The following is a 20,494-nucleotide window of genomic DNA, read 5'->3' as shown; positions in this document are numbered from 1 at the left end:
GTAACGCCTACGTCACTTCTAAACTGCGAGGTTTTCAACATTATGTGCAGGGCTGAAGTCGTCTACTTGATAGTCACGTATTTATAAGTTTTGCTTTGGTCAGCTCACGCAGTCATAGAGTGGTCACCAAACGTTACACGAATATCGTGACCGCCATATTTCTTGCAACACTGCTGTCGCTTCGTTGGATAATGTTACAGCTACTGTGTAGCATCATTAAACTTTTATATGGCTTACTAAATGGATTTTGAACCATACGTGTGTATTAGATCAGGAGATGAGATGGTATACGGTGCATATGCAGGTTTACGTCACACAACACGACCTAAAAACAGGCGCAGCTGAAACAGAAAACTTTATTTATTTTTTGCAGGTTTTCAACAAAACCCCACGTAGAAAATATTAAAAATTCCAAAAAGTAAAAAATGTCGATAGAACGAAAACCATCGGCCCAACAACCGTTGCAAGAAGCCGCAGGAACACGAGAAGATGAGGAGGATCCACTTAGTAGTTTTAAAGGGATTCCTTTAGATCAATTTCATCTGAAGCAATCCATCCCAGTAGGGGTAAGTTCGTGTTTTAAGCTGCAATACCATGATCATATATTGGTAAGTTGTAAAAACCCGGCTACACTGAACGTTTCCATAGCGACTCTTCGCATTGTTTGCAAAGAAATCCGTCTGCTTTCGTCATTATTCTGCGTGACGTCATTAAACTTAAACAACTGACCAAAGTAATTTTTTCACTCATTTCAACAGGACAGCGAAGTAATCAGGGGATCTCCCTTGACCGAGAAGGGGAATATCCTTCATTATGTTGACCCGAAAGTTAAAACTCTTCATGAGAACTTCCTGATTGGTTTGGAGCGGTCGAGTAAGTCTCAACTATTTCAGTTATCTAAAATTGGTTACTTTAGTTCGGCCAGTTTAGCTTCTGGTTTGGGTTGCATGGGGACGAAGGGTGGTCACGTGATATTCTCTCCATAAGTTCATATTCTAGCTTTCTTCGAGAAATATGCTGCATTATATTCAAACGTTTCTGACACGACTGCGTTCATCATCTGTGCAATTTGAGAATCAAATTAGATAATGTATTGTAGAATATTAGCTTTGGCTTTTTGTTAATATTAGTTAACTCCAAGTTTTTTGCGCCCTTAGAAACTTTCCATATTTTACTAATTGTTGGGTGATTGGTTGCGAACGTGGGATAAGTTGAACCAAAGTAATCCGCTATAAGATCCAACCTGTATTACAGATGGCGGACCTTGCATAGGTTGGAGAGCGTCACCAACTGCTCCGTACTCGTGGCTCACGTACCAAGAGGTAAGGAGAAGCAGAATGTTGAAATTAACTTCTGAACCATCTAACAAGAGTCTGTCGGGTGTAAATTTAATATTCATCGATCCCAAGCTAATAAGATGCCCTTTTCAGTAATTTAGATCGATAAGTAGATAATTATCTAAGTTTTTATCGTGTGCGATCTCAGGTCCTAGATCGATCCCAGCAATTTGGATCAGGTCTACTGCTAGAGGGCGCCAAACCCGACCCGTCCCAGTTCATTGGAATTTTCGCTCAAAACAGAGTCGAGTGGAAAATAACAGAACAAGCTTGCAACTCTTTCTCTATGGTTGTGGTTACTTTGTACGATACGTTGGGACCGGCAGCGATTGATCATATCGTTACACAGTGTAAGTATCGTCGGACGTGACAAAAACCCGCAGTGGTAACAAGAAGGCCTAACACCTTATTTCTCGAACGTCAGACAAAAGCGAGTAAAAATTCGAGTGACAAAGTTTCCTTTAACTTTAACCATAACTTTGTCTTTGTACCTTTGGTCAACTACGGTTCAGAATTTAGATAAAAAGTGAAAAATCGAACTTGAAAGTCTCGTTTAATCAGGTGACCTTCAGTTAGTTGTGACCGACACGAACAAAAAGGTTGGGTTGTTGCTGAAATCTGTGAAGGAAGGCAAATATCACATCAAACTCATCGTGGTAATGGAACCGGTTGATGACGACACAAAGAAAATAGCGGAAGAATGTGGCGTCAAGGTCATGACCTTCAGCGAGGTCATGGAAAATGGAAAACAGAATCTGAAGGAGTTTGTGGTGAGAGAAGAAGAATTATTTCCTTTGGCAAAATCAGCAACGAATTAATGCTTTCAAAATTGTTCAACAACCGACATTACCTTTAATTCAAATTTTGTTTCGGCCAACTCATAAAATAAGAAAATGTAAAATTTAATGAAACCCGAAATTTTCAGCCTCCCAAACCTGACGACCTCCACACGATCTGTTACACAAGTGGAACAACCGGACTCCCTAAGGGAGTGATGTTGACGCACGCGAATATCGTTGCAAACCATGGTGGAATCTACGGCGCAGGGAAGCTCGTAAGTTGGACAAAATCTTACCTGAAAAAACAATCGAAACTCACAATGTTTTCCTCCAGCACTTCCTCGACATGAACAATTTTGACGTCTACATCTCGTTTCTGCCGCTTGCTCACGTTTTTGAGCGTCTAATGGCTACGCAGATGTACCACATGGGTGCCAGGTACGTTTTATGAAGACGATACAAGTACCACATTTCAGAAATGGCAACGCTTAGAATTCAAAAAAACAATTAAACGCAAGTCGAAAAAAAAGATTTTGAAGCATTTTAAGCGCTTCAATAATTTTAAGGACAAAAAAAATTATTTATTTTCATTCCAGCATTGGATTTTTCCAAGGAGATATTAAGTTGTTGCTAAGCGACGTGACGACATTGCGACCGACCGTAATGGCCATGGTACCGAGGTTGATTAACCGCATCTATGATAAGGTAAAATCCTCAGGAACTCCATTCACGGATTTACTCATAACTCAACAAACAGACTTACCCAGCAGGAACATTATTAACTGATTTGCTCATAATTCTGAGTATAAAAAGACCGGCCCATACTGTTATTAACATTGTCATGTTTGAAAAATGTTTCGGCAAGAACTTATGCCGTCATCAGTTTGAATGACGCCGTTGGTGTAACTCCAGACTGGCCCATATTGCAGAAAACGTACGCTTTGTTCTCATTGACTAAATTGGATTTAAACATATCTCATGGTCCTATCTTTTTTACATTGAAATCAGCAGCAAATTTTTTTTTCTGCAACATATTCTATTCTATATTCTTGTATTATTTGTCTCCACATTAGAATACCACAGTTTAATCGATAATCTTATTTGCGAAGATTACAGCTAATGTTGCTGCCGCTCCAGCGATCAGTAGATTTCTTTTCAACAGAGGTATGAAGACGAAACTCTCAAAGTTGAAGAAAGGTGAAGTTTCGCAGTCAACGATTTGGGATAAGCTTGTCTTCAGGTAACACAAGTTTTTGTTTAAATTCCCTCTGATTAAGAATTTGGAACTCAACACAAAAACACAAGATCGATTGATTTGACAGAATCCCAATGAATATTTCGAATATAAATTATTACTGCTGATGGAAAGGGTGAATAAAATAACGTGGACAAATTTGTGCGCCTTAATATTGTCCACGTTGTATTATTCACATTGTATTCGTCCTGATGGAGGCTGCTGCATGTCGGCCGAAACGGCGATATAATAAAAGTTTTGCCAGAAGAGCCGCGGTGCTGCAATATTTCGAATACATTCGCGTCACCAATTTAAAGTCTTCTTGCTTTTTTTAAAGAAAAACCCAAAATGTTCTTGGTGGACGGTTGAAGTATGCCATAACAGGGGCTGCCCCTATATCGACTGACGTCATCAACTTCATGAGAGTGGCGCTGGGAGTTTATTTTACCGAAGGTAAGAATCCGCAATTCAACAATAATTAGATTGGATTATTTAAGTCAGCAACTAAACAATGGTTTATGAATGTACATTGGTTTCATTTCATTTTAACAATGGTTTAATTGGACTCAGCTAATTTGCGTATTACGCCATAACATTTCTCATAAACAACACCCATTCCCACGCATAATGCGAACGTTTACATGCGAAGGTTACGGACAGACGGAAGCAACCGCTGCCATTTCTGTGTCGGTTCCTGGTGATTACTACAGTGGAAGTGTTGGAAGCCCTGCTCTGTGCAATCACATAAAGTTGGTTGACGTCCCCGAGAAAAACTACTTCGCTAAAGACGGGAAAGGAGAAATATGTGCAAAGGGATCGAATATTTTCAAGGGTTATTACAAAGATGAGGCGAAAACGAAGGAAGCTCTTGATGAGGACGGATGGCTTCACACTGGGGATGTGGGAATGTGGTTACCGGTGGGTATTTGTGGTTATATGCGGTTTAGTGTTATATTTTTGTACGAGGTCACATATACAGACAGCTTAGTTGATCTTTAATCACAAAAATATATTTCGCCCACAACATCAGCAGGCATCATTCCCGCAACTGCCATAGTTAGGAAACATATAGAAGTTAGGGTTCCTTCACTCAAAAGTCTATGTCTATAAGTAGGTATGTAATGGGTTGGTTTCAAAAACAAGTTTTGAAATGTTTACAGAACGGATCACTGAAGGTCATCGACCGCAAGAAACACATCTTCAAACTTGCACAGGGCGAATACATTGCCCCTGAGAAGATAGAACAAGTCCTCGTTCAATCACCAGCCGTTGCTCAGGTAATTGTGAAGAGCGCGCATGGCTCACGATTGGTCAGGTTTTACTGTGTATAAAAGCACGTACTAAAGTTTTGTGACAATTCCAGGCGTTCGTCTACGGGCAGAGTTTAAAGTCGAGCGTCGTAGCTGTGGTAATCCCGGATAGTGAGACGCTTGTTCAGTGGTGTTCATCAAGGGGTCAGAAGGGGACATATGAGGAGTTGTGTGGTAGAGAATCAGTGGTGAAACTTATCCACGACGATCTCTGCGCTATTGGAAAACTCAGAGGGCTTCACTCCTTCGAGATGGTGAGTTATTGTGTAGATTCGATCGAGTTGAATCGCGGTATGTGATTGTGAATCATAATCAAGTAGACGCGAACCTGTTTGCCAAAATTCATAACATTTAAATCCCAATCTATGAACTCGTCGTTATTTAGGGGAGCAGCGCAAATGACCGACAACCATTGCTGCTCAAGACAATAAGTGAAGCGTTGTAAAACAGCATCTGCGCAATTCCTTATAAATATTTGATCTCCCAATTTTATGTGAATATTTTACAAAATGTGGTGAAAAAAGATATAAATTCCCTGTTCATTTTTCCCGAAATTGTTTCCAAACCGCATGTGGATCTTCAGGTAGAAAAGTTGAACACCTCTTGTAACTTGTAGTCAAACATCGCCAAGTGTTGGCGCGAGGCACAGGATTGTTGGGGAAGTACAGGATATTATAGCTGGGGGGTTACCCACCTACGGTCCTAGCAACCCCATTGTATTTTGAAAATTTCAGGTCAAGCCTGCAAAAACTTTATTTTTTATCTTTAATTGACTTAAACAAGTTCATGGCTTTGATAAAAGTGTTTCCCGAGTAACATCCGGGTGTTTCAACATTACATTGTGTCACACGCTAATGTTTTTATCAATTCATGCGCAGCCGAAAAAGATATGGTTGGATATGGAATTGTTCAGTGTCGAGAATGACCTTTTGACCCCGACCTTCAAAACCAAGAGAACACAAGTTGAAGCAAAATACAAGGAACAGATTGAGAAGCTCTATGAAGGGTTACAATAAGTAATTAATGAACGATATTCAGACATTCTAGGTGTACTTTGCATTAACTATTATTGTGTCCCTGTTTCACCTCATCATGTTCTGTGGCGTTTTTTTTTATAACCGTTCGTGTAATTATCCTATTCAAATTATCGCAGTGAACAATGGTTTCATTCTTGAGAGTGGATTCCGCAATGACGCAAACACGTTCTGTTGATTATAATAAGCATGGTGACGTAACACTTATAAATGTATTGTTATTTTTTGCTCTTCTTACAAAACTATTTTTAATACCAGTAACTTGCTGACGATTGTGGAGCTAAACTGAATGGATGCAAATAAAGTTTTTAACCAATCTCTAAATAGAAATCATACCACAACACTTTGAAGCGACAGACACAGTGCTTTAATTGGTCACGTGATTTGCAGCGAACAAAAGGTAAAAAGAAAGAAATAGCACCAACATGATGAACCATCAACAAAAACATGTCAAAGTGTGACGTAATTATACCCTCAGTGACGTCATCGTAGGTTTTCCGACGTTAAAACTTAACACTTTGAAATTCGGTGACCACATTGGTCTGGGATTATTTTGCAACAAGGGGTTCCAGCACCCGAAACGTTTCCACCAGAAAGATTTTCCTCGAGCTTCGGAAAAACAAGAACCAACCCAGCATGAAATCAAACACGAAGCGAATCTAACGCTACAGCGGTTGCAATTTAGGGTAAGCACCGTTATCCAGCAACAGCACCTTGAATATGAAATTACGAGTTTTTTCGCTTACAATTGAAAAACTAAACACATTGCTGAGTATTCGTACATTGCTTGCAGCAAAACTATTGAAATAAAAATAAAAACTCGATATGTTTAGAACTTTACCATGAAATGGGGGAAGGGGGGTTCTTTCAATTGTGGGGTTTACAGCTCAGTGCATTGAAATCTTGTTATAATATGATAAAACATATGGGAGCAACTTTGTTTGGGTTGGGGTGGGTTTACGTGGGGGTCTTTTAATGCGGATGAGGGGGGTGTTAATATCGCAGGGGGTTGTTTTTAGAAGGAAGCCACAAAACTTTCGTGTGTTCATGAGAAACCACCTTCGAAACTTTCCCCGCCACTGTAGGGGAAGTCCCACCGCTGATCGAAACTGAAACAAAAATTACAATTGGTAAAAACTGCGTCATAAACAAAACGTATGACGTCATCACAAGGAAAAAAGAACAATGGAAAATATGTAATTGGCGATTGACAGAATTAAGAATGAGTCTCGCAAGAAAGTCAGGGTGTTCACAGAGCAACAATTACTTCCTAACAACCTTCTCCATACATTTTATTGTTCGCTAAAATCTCCAAGACGCAAGAATCTGTATCGAAAATCTGTTAACTTGAAACGATTGAAAGATTAAAACAAATAATATTGGAAGATAATGACGATTGCATCTCAATATTAGAATTTAACGTTCCACAATACAGACAATGGAAATAACCAATATTTTTACCTGTGCCATAATATTTTGATGTTAGTTTGCGTTCAACATTACTCCATCTCTCCAATATCTCCTTACATTGTTTCCCAGATAACTTTTCCCGGTACAAACGATCCTGACTCTCCCTGTGGTGTTAAGAGTTAAGTTTATTTGTATATAAGTTAATGTGTGGAAATCCCACTTTATTTTCTTTGAAGAATTGTATTTGATGAAAGTGATGATTGGGTAAATCTGTATGTTGTGAAGTCGGTCGATGGCTTCAGGGGATATCTCCAGCAGGACGTGTCTTGTGGGGAACTGGGAATATATTTGTGTACATTTAGGTGAGGTTCGACCACCAGTATTCCATGTTGGGATTTCCAACAAGGTTGGATTCACTCAAACCTGGTCCATGGTCCTCCGCAAGGTGTCGCATGTGAGCACGAGAGTTTCTCCGGTTTCGAGATGAGTTTCGATTATTCCACTCTGAGAATCATCTCGCGTCATTTGAGCACTCGAACATCTACGTAACAATCACAATTGATGAGTCAACAAAAGTATTAACTGAACCATAGCTGGTGTGACGTCATAGTATAAATTGTGACGTCAACAAAACGACTCACTTGACGAACTGTGTTGGATGATCACGTGCCAGTCTCTCTACCACCCCCGCGCAGTGAGGACCGAACACGATAACTGGCCGTCTGGTGTCGCTGTTGTACTTCTCAACGACCTGGTACGCCACCGTGTGGTCAATCCCGCTTTCCGTCACGGACTCAATCGAAGTTTCGGAGACGGATTTGTTCATAACACGAACGTCTCCACTGGAGCGTGAAGAGTTTCGGTGTGGTTTGCGTCGCTGTGTGACGTAACAAATGATTTTTTTGTACTTTATTGATCCAAGATCCAACCAAGTTTAAAAAAAATCCTAACATTAGAATTCCATACTGAACTAACCTTAAAAAAGCTTCTACGGCCGGAACCACTCAAGCGTTTCCCCGAGTTACTTCCGGTTGACGATGTGACGTCATCAAGGGCTAGTGACGAGTTGTCTTTTTCCACACTGTGATGTAACAAATGAAGTTGTGCGTCACGTATTTCATCGTTGTTATGAATGCAAAGTACATAACATACGAAGCAAATCAATCATTGACAACAATTATTCAATCAAACCAAAGGTCACATAGAGTTGAAACTTACGCAAGTTTGCTTGGAATTCGACCTCTAGTTGACCTTTCACCTTGCTCGTCAACCAACCACGCCACCCAGTGTCCCACAGTGTAGTCGGGGTAGGTGTTTTCGACCAATAAGATTGAGTTGCGTGTAAAACGAAGGACGTTGTCACGTTCGGGCATGTAGTCGAATAACGCCCTGTTGAGCAGGATGAAAAGATTTGTTTATTTCTGACTGCTTCCACGTTCAACGGATGTTAAGAAGAAAGCTGGTCCAACATATATGCAACTGCATGTATTCAAATACCCACGCACCTCACGTAAAAGTAGTCTCCAGGGTTTGCGTAGATTTGTTTGTATTTATTTGGTTCGTATATGACGCACAATGATGCACTGTTGGTCGCTTGTGACATCATAATGGAAGCACCTTCCAAAGTTGTGTTGTCGAACTTTACACTGAAATGGAACAAATATTATCGTGTTTTTCAAAACAAATTGTCGACAAAAGTGTTTGTGATATTTATGGTTTTGACGTCATCGCCGTCTTTACAATTAATCCACACAAATATTCTGTTGAAGTCAAACAGGGTAAACTAGACGGTAAATACCCTCATACGAGATACCGCAGTAATCACGTGGTGACCTCCCCCTCACCTGTTAAATTCGATAACTCGATCCCCGACCCTCAGCTCACACGGACTTTGAGTCAACGTGTCCTCATTTGATTGGACGGAAGTGACGTAAATACCGTAAGCATTACCACCAACAAGTTTCACGTGACTACATCCACCACTCAGGAACACGTATCTGGGTTCACTCAACCGTTGCGAGCGAAGTGTTTCTTCCACGTGAGGGCTGCAGAGAGGATTTTTTAAATACAGTTGTGTCACTGTTTCGACCAATGAGGTATCACCAGCGCAGTTTGGTGACTGACGACGATCCTAAAGACTGACTAACCAGATAAAACTATCCAACCTTGCGGTTACTGATGAGACCTGATTGGTTGAAACAGTGTGCTAAACTGTCTCCAGCTCACAGAATTATTATTGGCCAATTGCTTGATTTTTTGTGTGAATTTTATAATACACTTACGTGACGAATTGAAACAAAAGAAAATGTTAAAGGTCGTGAGAAGTTGGGAAATAAATATCCGACATGTCGTTACATATTTTGTATCCGAACCTGGCTCTTGGTGTCGCGTCCGGTGTAATTGTACCTTCCTCCCGCTCATCCGATAAAAGTTGGGGCGGGTCACGCATCACTTGATGTGTGATGCCAAGCGTGTCCGTCAAGTTAGACTCAATAGATTGCTTGTATTCTAAAACACAAATAAACCCTTTCCGGCAACGCCGACTCCCAAATGATTAACAATGAGAGGTTACTGTCGGTCATGCAAAGAAAATGGGGTCAACCTAAGGTCAAATAATTTGACATTGGGTTCAAATTCAAGGCATAGAAAGTTTGTTGATAGTATTGGGGTTATTAAAGTTCACTTACTTTCCAGGTTATACTGGGCGAGGATTTTAATTGTATCTCCAGGTTGAGTTTGACTCATAATAACCCTGGCTTGTTCTTCCCGTGCACTGCGGAGATTTATTCCGTTGTACTGTTGGAAAAACAAGTTTTACTTGAAACACATTCTAATAATAGTGATCTGTATAAGGTGGTTTGTAACTTCAATTATGACTTAATGATTTAAAACGAGATAGTTGACGAACCTCCAGAAGTTGGTCTCCGTATTCTAGACCTGCCCTCGCAGCCAAACTGTGTTCAGTAACTCTTGAAACGTAAATCCCACTGTTGTCTCCACTCTTAACAATTGATATCCCGATCGGTTCCGCCCCTTTTATCATTCCCACATACCGAGGTTCGCTACTGGGGTGGATTCTACACAAATGGTACGGATTAAGACAACTATTTCCAGAAAGATTAGAAGGGGGGCAGCCCCCACTGTGCCACAACTAATCCCCCATACGTTTATCAGTAGAAGTTATTCCTTGGACAGATCAGTAATTCCGCCATAAAAAATTAGTGTGTCACTCGGAAACTATAGCAGTTAAGTAACAGAGACGCCCTACGGCAGAATTTAAACCATAATTCCACTGCATTACTTCCTGCTTCTTGATGAAACCCCAGATCCAACGCTCAATGAACTCATCGAAGCATCCGTTTGTGACGTGGATCTACTGCTCCCTCCAGTGACCGCACTTGAGTCCGGAGAGGCTTGGAACAAGTTGGGAGTGCTCCGGTCTGATGAGAAACTGATCGAACCTGAAATATGCGGGGGTTACAATAACGTACAAACTGTAAGGAACATGGTTTTAAGCTGCAGGATAAAAACGGCAGTTTGTGATTGTTTCATGAATAAAATGTGCGTAACGATTAAGGACACAATATAGAAAGTGCATAATTTGTTATCTAACACGAGTTTGGATGCAGATTAGTTGAAAGTGCAGATTTAAAATCAGAAAATAATTCGTGAATCCACAAAGTTTAACCAATGGTTGAAAAGCTGCCCATATTATCTGATAAATACCCACCCTCTGATGGGATATAACCGACCGACGCATCCGATGGCATTCTTATTCTCTGAGAATGTAGAGTTCGGGATCGTGCAGTGCTCGGGCGGACGCTCAACGAAGGTCGGCTGAAGAATAACACGATATATTACATATATTGTGCGTAGGTTTCTGAAGCGTTAAACGATGACGTTTTTTTTTATTTTTTATTAAAAATTTAATTTAATGAATGCATTTGAAACCTGGATCTTCCCAGAAGGTAGGGATGCACCGAAAATTCGGTTTGCTGAATATATTCGGCAGAAACTAAGGTGTTTGTGATTATCCGGTTTCGGTCGAATATATTAGCAAAATTCGACCGAAACCGAAACTTTTTTACTGCATACAACACTTACGCAAAGTTTAGAATCATTGTTCAAATAGCACGATTGTTTGTTCGTTTTATTTTTTTTGTCATCGAAATGATTAAAATCAACTTTAGGTATTTGGTACAGCAGTCGAAGTTATTCTTTCAGTGCCAATAAAAGGCTGTAGGATAGGATCAGGTCCAATCCAGCACATGTTTTGTTTAAATTTACTGCGTTTAAGGAGAAGAATACTTTTTTTTTTAGAATAAATTTAGTTTCGGTTTATTCGGCCGAATTAATTCGGCAACTTTTGCCAAATATTCGGTTTCGGCAGAATAAAAAAATTGCTGTTTCGGTGCATTACTACCAGGAACTTCATTGGGAAAAACTATTTTCAAATTTGTGATAATTTGGAAGTTTAAATCCCCCCTCCCCTCACCTTCCAGAGTTGGAGGGTCTCGGTAGAGAATAAGCTTTCTTCGAAGTGGTTGATGACGTCAGAATGCTTGTTGTAGAAACGCTCTGTGACGCAACAAAACATATTAGTGACGTCAGAAATGGAGCATGGTAATCATTGTCTACCTTTTGTGACGTCACTTCCGGGTAACTTTGTTGTCGGGTGTAGGAAAATTTCGACCTACGTATTAGAGTTGTTAGATTGCACGATTGTGACGTAATAAAGCAAATTACCTTTGTGAAAGGGGAGTGGCGGTCAGTGGAGTTTCTGACGTAACCGTCACGGTTGGACGAGTTTGGTTCAACTCATTGGTCACCGCATGGTCACGGTTTAATGATCTTCAGTAAAATTATACGTATTATGAAGAAACAATTAACAATTCGACAAAACAACGAAAGTCACCCACGTGTTCAGGTTATCAGAGTTTCCCGCGTTTTTCCAGTGGTTTGTTGCGACAACATTGTTATTGTTGATGTTGACTGTCTGCATTGCCTGCACACAAAGTATGTGAAATACATACATATGGATCAACACGTGGCACTCACTGATTGGTTGGGAGGCATGGGGGCGGAGAGGGGGCGTGTCTTTCTTCGTGGATGGGATCGTTTATTGCTTCGAACGGGAACAACTAAAGTGGGTGAGGAACATTTAATACAAAAATCATCATTACAACCCAACACCTCCTCAAACTAAAACTTCAACTTAAAATCACCAAAAAACTTCACATTAGGAGTTGACGATAATTTGTCCCAGACAATTATGATCAGATTTAACCCGAAAACTACCAACATAATTACCAGGTTGTGAAACAACACTAGGTGGCGATGAAGATGGGCTCACGTGACCACGGAAACTCAAATCTCCGGAGCTGGGGGAGACGGGTGTCATGCTTGGCTGACCACGTATGGCGGTAGGTGGAGTGTGACCGGCACTTTGTCCACCAGGTGGCATGAAAGTGTTGGAATTAATTGTTGGTCGGGGTCGGGTTTTGATGAATATTGAGAGACGGCCTGAAAGGTGAAGGTTGTTCGGTGGATCGCAACAAATATCCAACAACATTTTAAAACACAAGTAGTTTGGCAACAACCTACACCAATTTGTTAGTTCTAAAGCTAAGTTGCTAAACATATTGAGCAGGCGTTTCAAACACAACTGTGTCCATCATCAGTGTTATTGTTAAATGTGTTTTGCCCATCAGCATCTACCTTTAGTTTGTTTATTTAAAGTAGTTAACTTTTTTACACATGGAATTGTTCTAAGTTTGCCAAAGATGAAACACGTGGTTTCCGGGATTCAACCGACCGGTTAAACGCGTTAGTTAACCCTGTACCTCCTGTAGCTTGTCCACTGGTCGACATGATATTGGTGAGAGATTGACTGTCAACGACACGAGGCCACGTCCCTCCGTTGCTCCCTCTAGTGGAAGAAGTGTCGCTGGTTTTACCTGATTTCTTCCGCCAAGGGAATCGAGTCTGCAAGCAAAGGAAGGAATGTTATTTGAAAGTAATTTGCTTGAAGTGACAAAATATCAAGTTATAATAGGAGATGGGGGATTTATAAAAGACGACGAACGAGAAGTTTCCTCCACTTTACATTGAAGAAAACCAACAATCGTTCGAAAACATCAAAACGGTTTATGACGTCACACTCACCTTCTTTTTTCCGATTTTAGCGTGAGGTTCGTAGGATGGGGATGATGCGTCCGACTTGTTACGGAATTCTGGGCTTGATAACGCGGCGTCAGGTGACCGTGGGCTGGTTTCCTCCCCCTGGATAAAATATCAAGTTCAAACCACGAAAATTAAGCAAAGAAAACCTCAACAATATAACATAAAGATCATAATACATATGACATGTTGGTTTAAGATTTCTATGAATCACCTTCCCGTCCTGTTTCCAATCTTTCCTCTTCTTGTGATCCGGGGAAATCACCCGGTAACCGTTCTGGATGACGTTGTCATGACTACCAGCAGCATCTTGTAGAGTGAAAGTCCTCTCCAACCTCACCTCACAAATCTCATCCTGGGTCATCATCTCTCGGATCTTAGAAAAGTTTAATTAACATTTCTATGTGATTCGGTTTCTAGAGTTTAGTCAAGTTCAACAGGTTTTAATGGACAAGATGTAATCACATATTCATTGGAATATAAAGCCCACCTGATGAATAGACAAATCAGCAACTGACACGTCATTCACTGTCATTAATCTATCTCCGCTTACAACACCTTCACAGGCCGAGTACGCCACTAGGGGGCGCATATCGACCGTCAGATCACGTTGTCTTGGCAACAGACGAACCAAGATCCTCTGGTGAAAGGCGCCATCTTGCGACAAGCCGTCCCAATCCCCAGCGTCAATTGCCGAGTCATTGCTGTGCGCTGTCGTAGTATGACTTAGCTTAATTCGCGTCTGCATTTCGCGAAGTTCATCCATAATCTTGTTCTTCGTCTCCTTTGTCGAGTCATGCTCCTATCGAATATGACGTCATAAACAAGGTAAGCGTTTAGTGATTTCAAGTTCAAAAATTAAGACATCAACGTCCCAGATAGCCTAAAAACAACAGCCACCCAATTCACCTTCACAGATTCTTCGAGTTGCTTCACCAACCTCTCGCGTTCTTCCTTTATGACGTCACAATTTCTCCGACTCTCTTCGAGCTCGATTCCAAGTTTATCGCGTTCAGAAAACGCCAAAGTTCGCCATCTGTGACACAAAAACGTCCCCTTTATTGTGTTTTATGTAAAAATAGGAAATGACTGAGCAGATTTATTAAATCAACACAAAACCTTAATTTCATGGAACAAATAAATCCCAACAATGGTTTCCTTCATTAAATTTCTCCTCAGGATTTTTGTTTGACAGAAATGTTTTCAAAACCAAAACCTTGCCCAGAAACCAAATGCTCTTGTGATATCCTTAACCAAGTTAATTACCAGCACTTCAAGATGGAACCGGTCAATACACTTTATTCTTAGAAGTTAAAGCAAGCCCTTGTCGCCAATCCAAAGCACTTCATGTTAAAGGTTTTTGTGTATTGGCTTGCTTGTGTTAAAGGACTGGTTTTTTTCTCTGTTGTGGAAACTAAATTGAAGTTGAACTTCAAAGTTCAACAAGTGGATTTAACGTGAGTCATTTGTTTGGGATTTGTCATTATTGGTGTAAAAAAGCACAAAACATAATGGTGTTTTGGTTGTGTTATCAGTAATATATTTGTTAAAAACGTTTCACCAGCATTCCCCTGTATAACATATACAATGCACCTTTCTCCATATTCAACCAAACATCTTGACAATTTGGAAATTTTGTTCCTACTTTAATAATTCCATAAACTTTCGTCCTTACTTGATGGCAGCTTCTGTTTCATCTCTGGCTTCGATAAGTTCTTGTTTTGTGATTTCCAACTTTGCTCGGAGGGTTTCTTTCTCTAGAGCGGTCACTTCTATGTTTTCCATCGCGATCTGATGAGCTTTCCGTGCATTGTAAGCTTCTTGTAATTGAGTTTCTTTCTCGAGTAATGCTTGCTTACGTTCACACTGAGCCGCGTAAAGCTCCTGTTTCAAACCGGCGATATCAACTAATGAATTCTGTGAACAAGAAATTTAATTTATTCCAAAAAGTTGAACATTTGCGATGTGTGTATAAATGTAGGTGAACAAAACAATTACTTTGCTGTATTTATTCATGTTTTCTGAATACATGCTTCTAACATAGATTTTTAAGTTTAATTCTCCAGGAAGTTTAACTTACGGAACCCCTCTGAAACGCTGCAAGTTCGTTCCTCGTTGATTCCAATTCTTCTTGCATTTTTTGTTTATCGGCAACTGACTGTTTTCTGAAAAAAACAAACAAAAATTGTTGTTGCCACAAACATATCAGTCAAATTACTTGAAGTAAATGAAATGAAATAAATTGAGAATATGACGTGTTTCTACTGTTAAAACTTTAAAGGTTGAAAAGGTAGTTTGGTTGGATTCACAAGTTGAATTGAAAAAGCAAGATTTGCTTACAGTTGGGATTCCATTTCAGCCAAGTCATCCTGCAGCTTGTTCATATCTTTATGGACGCTGTCTCGTTCGCTCATAACAAGCGCGTACTCTCTCTTGTAGTTCGTCCTTTCATCTCGAACCCTCGCCAAATCCCTCTGCAACAAAAAACAACAATTTATAAATAAACTATATAATAAAAGTGAAATTTTGTAATAAAAAACATCTTGTTTCAGAACAATTACATGGTTCCTATGCAACTAATTTAATTTTAAGAGAGTATGCTTAACAAGAGCAACAAACCTGTAACGATTCCATCCTTTCATTCATTAACTCAAGCTGTCGGATCATCGACTCTTTGTCTGAAAGGAAAATCCTTTCATTATTTTAAAACTTATGACATTTGAGCAGAGTTATCGTGAATAAGAGGAATGTTGCAGTTTGTAAAAACTATGAAGATTGTCCACATGTGCTCAGAGAAACATGTGACGGTGAAATTAGTGCCTCGAACATAATAACTATAATATTGTTGATACCTGGGTTATGCATGGTGACGTTCTCCAGTTGTTTCTGTATCTTGGATCGAGAGTCTGTCTCCTCCACGAGTCGCCGTCGCAACTCTTCATGGGAAGAACTCAACTCCTCGTACCTTCAATATAAATGTGATTTCCATGAAGGAATTAGTAATGAAAGCGTGTCGTCAGCAACATAATGTTCCCACACCATCCTGTGAAGGAGGTTTGGTCAAGTGTGAAAAAGTTCAGCAGTAATGTTTTCTCCTTATTATTTTTTTTCACAAAAATATAATAATAATTCAAATACAAAGTGGTTTTTGTTGAAAATAATATTCGAATACTTGGGGATCAAGAGGTTCAATTAGAAAATGATCTTTTCAAGTATCAGTGATTCGCTGCAGACACCAAAGGTCAAAAGGGGGAATAAATGTTAAACAAACAAAACAGTTTATTGGTATCACAAGCAGTGTGAAGTGGTGCTACAACTGTCATTAACCATACTTACATTCAGTTTGTATAACTTTTGCAACATCGATTCCAGCAATTACATGTACATGAATGGTCACATGTACATGAAACTGGCATTTGATCAATTGTTAACAACTAATATTGACTGTCCCTGTTCCATCCCTTCATAATTGTACAAAAAAAGTTTTTTTGCTGCTTGCCTCAAACCAGAATAACAACTTGGAAAAGTTTGATACAAATGCTGACATCTCTGCACAAAAAAACTTTCTATTTTTGAGTCTGAAACTAAACTGACACATTTATAACATAATGTCCCACGCCAGCTGCAAATAACAAAAGCAGTTGAATAAATTATGAACAATGATCAATTTCAGATCAAACATTCAATAAGATAAAGCTGATTCCACTGTGGTTTGTCGCAATACTAATCTTATCATAAGTCAGATTCAAATCCACTACTCCTGCAAAAAGCCTTCTAAAGCTTTAGTTAAACACAGTTAAAATCCCTGATGGTTTGTTTATCCTAAACGTCTTGCCACGACATAAAAAAGTCAGAGAAATTAATCCATGGAACTCATAACATGGTCATGTGTTGCAATATCGAACAAAGAACACCGCCACTTTTATTAAGGGGCTTTCCTGTTAACTTAATTTTCCAAGTGCTTTAAACCAAAAAATGATCTAAATCATACCCCGAGACTAAAGAAAACATAGAAACAAAATTGAGATTTAGTATGAAAAGTAGTTAAATAAAATATAATCGTAAGGACATGTAACTGCATATGATGCAATACAACATAATACTGAAGGTAAAAAAGCTTTTTAATGAACAAAGTCCAGGACAGAAACGGATGTGACCCCATGCGACTTGGCGCCATAATGTTGGAACAAGGCCAAAACATATTTACATAGGGGGCTTTCGTGCTCACAATTTCAGGGTTGAGCCTTTCCTCTGATAATTATTAATATCTGTCAAATATTTACATTTCACCCATCGACAAAGTGAATTAAGTACTCAGGGGCCACTGTAAATGACATGCACATAATTTGCTTTTGAAAGAAACTGCTTGTATATTTCTGTAGCATGAAGTTTAAACCCCTAGCGTTACAAAATAACAGGTAAACTTGTCCAGTGTCAACCACATACAAACACTAAGTACAGTGATGACTAACCAAGCTGCACATTTTACATGGAAAATTACAACATTGTCTACCTAGAAAACATGTATTTCACAAACTGTCATCCAAGCAAGCAGGACGTTTAGCAGAACTCAAATAAAAAGTAAATCAATAAATTTAAGCTGCACAAATCTCTTGTAATCTTTCCTAGCCATCTTGTTGCATTGAAACAAATGAATTTTGTAAACAATTAAATCCTGCAAGTTTGATTTTCTAATCAGCTTAACAATTAACCCAAACAAAAAAAACCTGAATATTCCCAGAGGTTTTCAACTTGAAACAACCCTGCCATGTTGTTTGAAGGAAATCATAATTTTTTTCAATTAACATATGAAGGAAGTTGTGAGGAACCTGAGGAGAATGGTCTCGTACATCTGAGTAATTATTTGTCCTCCGCCTCCAACAAGGGATCTCCTCCTCATCATCGCAAGCTCCTGTTGATCACTTTGACTTTGTCTCAGGTGGGCTTCGGTCTCAGCCTGAGAAACAACATGAAATAATTGTTGTGAAAATGTGAGGGTTGGTCGACACAAAACAATGATCCACTTGACAGCTTGTCTTCTACTTAAGTAATGAAATTCAAGGGTGGTCATTGTTACTGCCTACTGCTTGGGATTCATCAAAAAAATATCAAAATCTGTAGTATTGTTTTTTAGCTTTACAGAGAATCCAATTCTGACCAAGAAACAACTTCTTCTCCCACCTTAAATTCTGTCAACTTGTTGTCAGCGGCAACCACTTTTTCCTGCATCTTTTTTAACTCGCTCTCAATCAAGTTACGATTGCTCAACGTGCGCTGGTGTTTAGTTGAAAGATCATCAAGTTCCATTTCTTTTAACTTGAGAGTTTGTTTCAAAGCCACCAACTCCTCCTGCAGGGAATGTGAGGAATAAGTGGGATCTCCGTACCTTAGAACTTCCTCATTCTCCCCATCTTGCAATTTACCTTCAGGAAAAAATAATAATTTAAACAGATTTGCTGGAACATTAAGCACTACAGCAAAATTTTAAACACTTTAACACCCTACCAGTATTGTGATATTTCTTACCCAAATTTTGACGACAGAAACACAGTTTAAAGTGACAACGCAAATGATCAGAAACTACAAACTATAAGATTATATTACAGCAATAAAAAAACAAATATCATGTGAGAAACTAAGGGTTTATAAACAAAACAATGATGTTTAATGTTAAAAATGCCACTTGACACAAAATGGTGACAGACAAAACAAACAACTTTCCATTTCTAAACTTTCCAAAACAACCCTAATATATTTGACAATTTCTATATTTATATCAAATTGGTTTTCTCTGTAAAGCTTTGAAAAGTTGATGATTCATTCCACTTAAGCCAGTGTCAAGATATCCGAAAACCCCCTTTCCTTATCAACTGATAACACTAAGGTTCTGTGAATATTCAAAACGTCCGCGTGTAATTTCCCCATCATAATTCATTTTTACCGCAAATATTCGGGTGCCAGTTTGGTGAACAACAAAAACATATTTTAATTGTTATAGTTGTGTTAAAATTATATGTAGACACTCTGATTATGATTTTAACATGTGCGTTTCACCTAGTACCTGTTCACTGCATGAACGCATGCAAAATTCATGCTGTATCCCTAACGTGGGCATTTACCAAGGTTTCTCAAAAGTCACTACTTGTAAACACAACTCTGGCTCAATAATTCACATGTAAACAAACTGCTGACAGTGATGGGATTTAATATCAACAACTGTATAGTCTTGCTGCTAAACTACATTTTCATGGCTTTAATACAATCCCTTACAGAAACTGAGATAAATCTGTCAACCTAACTACAAGCACAGGCTTCATGGACAACGTGTACAGTTGTATTGAACATGGGCTAGACAGAGAGAATAGTCTGTCAGGCAGTCCTTCAGCGTGTACTTGAACACCCGGGCTGTATGGAAGGAGCCAAACACGTAGCAGCCTACGCTCAAGAGCATTATACAAACATTGACTCTCTACTTCAAAAACTACACGTCACAATAGGAAACACCAACTCAGTGTTGAACTTGCTCTGCTTGTTGCCTAATTGATACAAATCCTCTGCAAACTACTGGTTATTCTTCTTAAACAAACTGCTGTGGGACATCTAAGCAGACGTGTAATGGTTGCATCTAGGTCACTGCTTTTGTTAAATTTTCTTTTCTGAATAAATGTTAAATAAAAGGTAAATCTATCACAAGTTCAGACCCAGATCTAAGAAAACTTTTAGTGCATTTTGATGTGGAAACTATTTCTCATTTAGTTTTTACAAACAATGAGGATTTACACCAGATGAGTGAGCTCATTTGCTCAACAAATGTAATGAAATTCGAACAAATCATTTGTGCAAACAAAAACATGGGAATAAAATACATTGTTTGTGTGACCTGTCTGGTGCACAAAGGCTACCACAGGGAAGTGATGTAAAATTGAAAAAGTAAATAAAGCTGAAATTTATTCAGTTACTCACACCCCTCTGTCGTGCTCATGATTTCTTTAAAGTCACAACCTTTTATTCACACAAAGGTAACTCACTGGATTTCCAAGAGACAGTTAGTCACATTTCAAACATGTTTCAATATTTCCTGTAGTTAATAGTAAAAAGAATTATTATTGTCATTTCTGCTGATTTTTTATGAGAAAAATAATCAAACAATAATGTGCCCAGCAACAAAATATCAAACTGAAGAAAAGGAAAAACAAATATTTAAAATAGC

The 20,494-nt window shown here is 39.1% G+C and overlaps 2 protein-coding genes across 3 annotated transcripts; one reads left to right on the top strand and one right to left on the bottom strand.

Annotated features, from left to right (window-relative positions):
* The first annotated feature begins 377 nt into the window (after positions 1-377).
* LOC145896139 (long-chain-fatty-acid--CoA ligase 1-like) lies at positions 378-5,998 on the top strand. Its single transcript, XM_082984999.1, has 14 exons — positions 378-566; positions 759-873; positions 1,255-1,322; positions 1,486-1,687; positions 1,899-2,107; positions 2,263-2,391; positions 2,451-2,554; positions 2,713-2,821; positions 3,226-3,356; positions 3,688-3,803; positions 4,000-4,268; positions 4,511-4,627; positions 4,714-4,914; positions 5,539-5,998. The coding sequence occupies exons 1-14, from the start codon at positions 426-428 to the stop codon at positions 5,674-5,676; spliced, it is 2,049 nt and encodes a 682-aa protein (XP_082841125.1). The 5' UTR covers positions 378-425; the 3' UTR covers positions 5,677-5,998.
* Positions 5,999-6,038: 40 nt separating this feature from the next.
* Positions 6,039-20,364, bottom strand: LOC145893889 (uncharacterized). 2 transcript variants are annotated; one of them, XM_082982262.1, is made up of 33 exons: positions 20,248-20,364; positions 18,466-18,707; positions 18,114-18,241; positions 16,137-16,249; positions 15,904-15,962; positions 15,625-15,758; positions 15,365-15,449; positions 14,960-15,201; positions 14,194-14,320; positions 13,775-14,086; positions 13,499-13,660; positions 13,270-13,386; positions 12,948-13,089; positions 12,415-12,627; positions 12,163-12,245; positions 12,024-12,109; positions 11,851-11,955; positions 11,743-11,797; positions 11,600-11,682; positions 10,835-10,941; positions 10,406-10,565; positions 10,013-10,181; positions 9,792-9,900; positions 9,477-9,612; positions 8,949-9,149; positions 8,610-8,750; positions 8,323-8,493; positions 8,080-8,185; positions 7,746-7,981; positions 7,528-7,645; positions 7,325-7,440; positions 7,156-7,268; positions 6,039-6,803 (listed from the first exon to the last, which is right to left on the bottom strand). In XM_082982262.1, exons 1-33 carry the CDS (start codon positions 20,264-20,266, stop codon positions 6,688-6,690), a joined length of 4,506 nt encoding a protein of 1,501 aa, XP_082838388.1. In that variant the 5' UTR covers positions 20,267-20,364; the 3' UTR covers positions 6,039-6,687. The 2 variants fall into 2 exon arrangements, with proteins under 2 accessions (XP_082838388.1, XP_082838390.1); XM_082982264.1 differs by having other exon boundaries at positions 18,135-18,241.
* Between the last annotated feature and the right edge of the window lie 130 nt (positions 20,365-20,494).

Source organism: Ascidia mentula, chromosome 3, assembly GCF_947561715.1.
Source record: "Ascidia mentula chromosome 3, kaAscMent1.1, whole genome shotgun sequence".
Taxonomy (NCBI): domain Eukaryota; kingdom Metazoa; phylum Chordata; class Ascidiacea; order Phlebobranchia; family Ascidiidae; genus Ascidia; species Ascidia mentula.
Note: the sequence above shows the minus strand (reverse complement) of the source record. Positions and strands in the feature narration are given on the sequence as shown.

What these genes read in the sequence shown, in the direction of transcription:
- LOC145896139 (XM_082984999.1), top strand. Translation starts at nt 426, where the DNA reads ATGTCGATAGAACGAAAACCATCGGCCCAACAACCGTTGCAAGAAGCC. An exon ending in AGCAATCCATCCCAGTAGGG is followed by an intron (nt 567 to 758) that starts GTAAGTTCGTGT and finishes TCATTTCAACAG; the next exon opens with GACAGCGAAGTAATCAGGGG. An exon ending in CGTGGCTCACGTACCAAGAG is followed by an intron (nt 1,323 to 1,485) that starts GTAAGGAGAAGC and finishes GTGCGATCTCAG; the next exon opens with GTCCTAGATCGATCCCAGCA.
- LOC145893889 (XM_082982262.1), bottom strand. An exon ending in GCTGAAATGGAATCCCAACT is followed by an intron (nt 15,450 to 15,624) that starts GTAAGCAAATCT and finishes TGTTTTTTTCAG; the next exon opens with AAAACAGTCAGTTGCCGATA. An exon ending in GACGCGACACCAAGAGCCAG is followed by an intron (nt 9,150 to 9,476) that starts GTTCGGATACAA and finishes TCCTCTCTGCAG; the next exon opens with CCCTCACGTGGAAGAAACAC.